Source organism: Cavia porcellus, unplaced genomic scaffold, assembly GCF_034190915.1.
Source record: "Cavia porcellus strain 051 isolate PalLab524CR breed Dunkin Hartley unplaced genomic scaffold, mCavPor4.1 scaffold_7, whole genome shotgun sequence".
Classification (NCBI taxonomy): Eukaryota; Metazoa; Chordata; class Mammalia; order Rodentia; family Caviidae; genus Cavia; species Cavia porcellus.
In genome coordinates, this window is record NW_026947490.1 from 42,744,287 (window position 1) to 42,747,776 (window position 3,490).

A 3,490-nucleotide genomic window follows, 5' to 3' on the forward strand; every position below is an offset into this window, starting at 1 on the left:
TAGTTGTCTGCAGATGATGGCAGAGCCTTACTCCAAAATCCTAAAGGCCTCCACTGTAATTCACCAATGGGGGCCTGCCAGAGACTCCGAACAGCATCTTTGTTTGTTACTGATACCTCGAGCACCATTGGATCTGTGGGATCATATGGCCCCAGTGGAAGGGCAGCCTGTACAGCAGCCTTGACTTGTTGCAAAGCCTTTTCCTGTTCTGAGCCCCACTCAAAATGAGAAGTTTCTGAGTCACTCGGTAAATGGGGTGGAGTAAGACACCTAAATTAGGAATGTGTTGCCTCCAAAATCCAAATAGGCCCACTAAGCGTTGTGCCTCCTTTTTAGTTGTAGGAGAAGCCAGATGCAACAATTTATCTTTTACCTTAGAAGGGATATCTCTACATGCTCCACACCACTGGACTCCTAGAAATTTCACTGAAGTAGAAGGACCTTGAATTTTTGTTGGATTTATTTCCCATCCTCTGGCTCTCAAATGCCTTACTAATGAATCCAGTGCAGTTGCTACCTCCTGCTCACTAGGCCCAATCAGCATAACATCATCAATGTAATGGACCAGTGTGATATCCTGTGGCAGAGAAAAGCGATCAAGATCCCTTCGAACCAAGTTATGACATGGGGCTGGCAAGTTAATATACCCCTGAGGTAAGACTGTGAAGGTATATTGCTGGCCTTGCCAGCTAAAAGCAAATTGTTTCTGATGATCCTTATGGATAGGTATGGAGAAAAAGGCATTTGCCAAATCGATAGCTGCATACCAAGTACCAGGAGATGTGTTAATTAGCTCAAGCAAGGAAACCACATCTGGTACTGCAGCTGCAATTGGAGTCACCACCTGATTCATTTTACGGTAATCCACCGTCATTCTCCAAGACCCCTCTGTCTTCTGCACAGGCCAAATGGGGGAATTGAATGGAGATGTGGTGGGCACCACTACCCCTGCATCCTTTAAGTCCTTGATGGTGGCAGTAATCTCTTGGATCCCTCCAGGAATGCAATACTGCTTCTGGTTTACTATTTTACCAGGCAAAGGCAACTCTAGTGGCTTCCATTTGGCCTTCCCAACCATGATAGCCCTCACATTACAGGTTAGGGAACCAATGTGAGGATTCTGCCAGGTACTAATTACATCAATCCCAATTATACATTCTGGGACAGGGGAAGTAACTACAGGGTGAATCCGAGGACCTTATTGGACCCACTGTAAGTCGGACCTTTGCTAAAACTCCATTGATCACCTGGCCTCCATAGGCCCCTACTCTAACTGGAGGGCCACAGTGACGTTTTAGATCCCCTGGAATCAGTGTTAGTTCAGAAACAGTGTCCAGTAATCCCTGAAATGTCTGATCATTCCCCTTCCCCCAGTGGACAGTCACTCGAGTAAAAGGCCTTAGGTCCCTCTGGGGAAGGATGGGAGAAAGATTAACAGTGTAAATTTTTGGTGCATCAGAGTCCTTCTCCAAGGGGACCTGGCCTCCAAATCATTCGAGGGGTTCTGGGTCTGTTAACTGGCTCAAATCTGGGAACTGGTTGAGGGGCCGTGATTCCCTGTTAGCACGATTTGATGTAAGGTTCTGTTCTTTTGCCCATAAATTTTTTCGATTATATAAATCTAGTAAAAATTTTGTAGGCTTCCTATCTATTTCACTTCTAGGAACGCCATGGCTAATCAGCCAACACCAGAGGTCTGCACGTGTTAAATTTTTCTGGTTATTGTTCTGCCTTTGTTGTCCATTACAGTAAGTACGTGGACCCTGCTTTTGGCGATTAAATGCCGCCACTTGACCTCTGCCACTCCGGGACCCAATCAAGCCCATTGTCCTTAAATGTCCTAATTGAGTAACTGCAGTCCCCACTGTAAGGTCTGGCATGCAAAGAAGAGCAATAACAGGGCCCTTCAGGATGTCGGTGCTCTCCTCACAAATCTGTTTCTCAAGGTGCTGGTGGAGGGTATGTTTTCTGGATCATCCCCATGTGGAGGATTAGGTTTAACTTGACAGATCCACTCCAGCATTCCCATTTCCCTGAGTCTCTGAATCCCCTCATCAATAGTAAACCATGGAATATCAGGCATCTCTAACTCATTCACAGTGGGCCATCTTTTGATCCATATCTCTGCCAACCATCCAAATAAACTATTAACACCTTTCTTCACTCCACAAGCTATGACATTAAATTCAGAATCCTTACTTAATGGGCCCATATCAACAAATTCAGCCTGATCCAGATGTATGTTTTTGCCACCATTATCCCACACTCGTAAAATCCAGTCCCATGCTTGCTCATCAGGCCTCTGCCTGTAAGAGTTGGAAAACTCAAGAAGCTCTTTGGGAGTATAGCAAACCTCTTCATGGGTCACAGTATGTATCTCTCCTTTAGGCGCTTTCTGTGATTTGAGCCTGGTTATGGGCCTGGAGGCAAAAATGGGTATTAAGGGTGGGTCCTAAGGAGCAGCAGAATAATCCTGTTTAGTCAACATAGCATTAGCTTCCCCAAGTATGCTAGGAGATTCCAACACAGCAGCGGGTGGAGGTGGTAACGCCTCTGCCATTTCAGGTGGGGAAATCTCTCCCTCAGGCAAAATAACTTCATTAGCATCCAGAAATTCAGTATCTTCACTTTCCTCAGAATCCTCCCAATTCATGGGATCCCACTCTTTCCCAACCAATGCCCTCACCTTTGCTTCTGATACCCTTCGAGGCTGAGCATTAAATTTACATTGTAGTTCAGCCAATCGAATTATAAGGGACTGTGTCTGGGTTTCTGCAATCTCAGCCTTGCAGCTAAAAGAGAGGAGATTTTCACTCATGACACACTGAGAAACTTTCAAATTTCTTATCTGTTTCTGGAGATGCGATTTTTCATTCATTAGTTTGTCCAAAGCGGCTAAGACCAGCCATCCAGCATCATTATATTGTCTACTGTGCCAAAGATATTCAAAATTGTTTTGTACAGAGTCACTAAATTTTTGACATCTCACAATTGGTGAATTAGGATAATCAAATGGATCTATGAGACGTATTAGTTTAAACAGTTCATGCCAAGGATTATCAGTATATTCCACAGAAGTAGAAGCAGAGACCTTGGTGTCTTCAGGTCTCACCAAATTGCAGAGCCAACTCCAGGAAGCTCTAACACCATTAAAGAATGCCATTGTTATAATTCTGTTTCTCTAGGACCGCTCTCGGGTACCAAAATCTGTATCAGTCAGGGTTTTACTAGAGAGAACAGATATAACCCGGAATATACAGAAACAACAAGATTAGCTTCCGATAGTCAGTCACAGAGTACGATGAGGAAGCGTGCAGAGGGTGTCTATGCACTGGAGGCCGAAGGGTTCAATCCAAGATCTCTGGAGTTCACCCTAGTGTCTTGTGCAAGTCCACACCAGCAGGCTGATGGGTCCGCGACAGAAGGCCGAAGGCTCTGTGATGAAAAGCTGAAGAATCTACGCTGGGAAGCTGAAGAGTCTGTAGTGGAA

General features: G+C 45.0%; 1 protein-coding gene across 1 annotated transcript; it reads right to left on the minus strand.

Annotated features, from left to right (window-relative positions):
- Positions 1–1,906: 1,906 nt before the first annotated feature.
- LOC101787515 (Friend virus susceptibility protein 1-like) lies at positions 1,907–3,163 on the minus strand. Its single transcript, XM_005002300.2, has 2 exons — positions 2,526–3,163; positions 1,907–2,420 (listed from the first exon to the last, which is right to left on the minus strand). The coding sequence occupies exons 1-2, from the start codon at positions 3,161–3,163 to the stop codon at positions 1,907–1,909; spliced, it is 1,152 nt and encodes a 383-aa protein (XP_005002357.2).
- Between the last annotated feature and the right edge of the window lie 327 nt (positions 3,164–3,490).

Coding starts and splice junctions, on each gene's coding strand:
- LOC101787515 (XM_005002300.2), bottom strand. CDS start 3,163: ATGGCATTCTTTAATGGTGTTAGAGCTTCCTGGAGTTGGCTCTGCAAT. Junction 2,421..2,525: donor CCACCTCCACCCGCTGCTGT/GTTGGAATCTCC, acceptor TTTTGCCTCCAG/GCCCATAACCAGGCTCAAAT.